This window comes from Monoraphidium neglectum, assembly GCF_000611645.1.
Source record: "Monoraphidium neglectum strain SAG 48.87 unplaced genomic scaffold scaffold04153, whole genome shotgun sequence".
Taxonomy (NCBI): Eukaryota; Viridiplantae; Chlorophyta; class Chlorophyceae; order Sphaeropleales; family Selenastraceae; genus Monoraphidium; species Monoraphidium neglectum.
Genome location: NW_014009476.1, coordinates 4,153 through 5,159, shown reverse-complemented (window position 1 = coordinate 5,159; position 1,007 = coordinate 4,153). Strand labels below are relative to the sequence as shown.

The 1,007-nt window shown below is 73.2% G+C and overlaps 1 protein-coding gene across 1 annotated transcript; it reads left to right on the top strand.

The window, feature by feature from the left end:
• Positions 1–200: 200 nt before the first annotated feature.
• MNEG_13949 (hypothetical protein) lies at positions 201–581 on the top strand (the record flags this gene model as incomplete). Its single annotated transcript, XM_014037580.1, has 1 exon — positions 201–581. A coding segment is annotated over one exon (381 nt), but the record flags the coding sequence as incomplete, so codon positions are not given.
• Between the last annotated feature and the right edge of the window lie 426 nt (positions 582–1,007).

Here is a 1,007-nt window from a genome sequence, read left to right as displayed (position 1 = left end):
TGATTGGGAAGTCCTGCAGGACTCTGCACGCGCGCCTGGACGCGCGCTTTGGGGAAGGCCGCGGCCAGGCGGGCAGCTGCATCGACACTGGGGCGCGACGGACAGGCTGCATGGTTCAGGGCGCGGGGTTTTGTTGCGGGGCCTGGCAACTCTCAGAAATGCTGACGCCTCTGCGGCGGGATGCCTGCTTGATCACGCAGGTCATCCTGCCCCCAAAGACGGCGGCGCCGGCCCGGGGGGACGAGCAGCGCAGCAGCCGCAGGGAGCGCGGCGCGGAGCCGTCTGGGCCGCCGCAGCGGGGCGGCAGGAGCAGCAGCAGGGGCGGCGGCAGGGGGAGCGGCGGCAGGAGCAGCAGCAGAGGCGGCGGCGGCAGGGGCGGCGGCAGGGGCGGCGGCAGGGGCGGCCGGGGCAGCGGCGGTGGCGGCAGCAGGGGGGGCAGCGGGTACGCTTATGGCGGCGGCGGCGGCAGGAGCGGCGGCGGAAGGGACGGCGGCGGCGGCGGCGGGCGCGGAGGCGGCAGGTCTGGCGGCGGCCGTGGGGGCTCTTCGCGCGGCGGCAGGGGGGGCGGCGGCCGGCGGTAGCGGCGGGGCAGCGCAGGTCGGGCCCGGTCTCCAAGATTCAAGCCGCCTGCTGCTATCGCCCAGCACGCCATCTGCGCCCCCATCCAGCCTGCAGCGCCTGGTCGATCTCTCCGGGGCTCTGGCCGAACGGACAGCTTCTTACATGTAATGGGTGTGTGACACAGGGCTGCGGCGCGCCGGTCGCGACAGCGCGGTGGTGTTTGGGGGTGGTGTGGGCGGGCGCCCCGGGCGACGCCCGAAGGAGGAAGCAACTCGGTTCCATTGAATTGAGCAGCCGGCAACTGGCAGGCAAGGCGGTGAAGGCTGTGGAAAGTGCGCCCGACGGGCCTGAGGGCCCCCGAGCTCGGCATGTAGTGAAATTTGTGAATGGGGCGTCGCGCACCGCCCCAGGAAGAAGAAAAAACAACAGACAGCACCCCCCCCCCC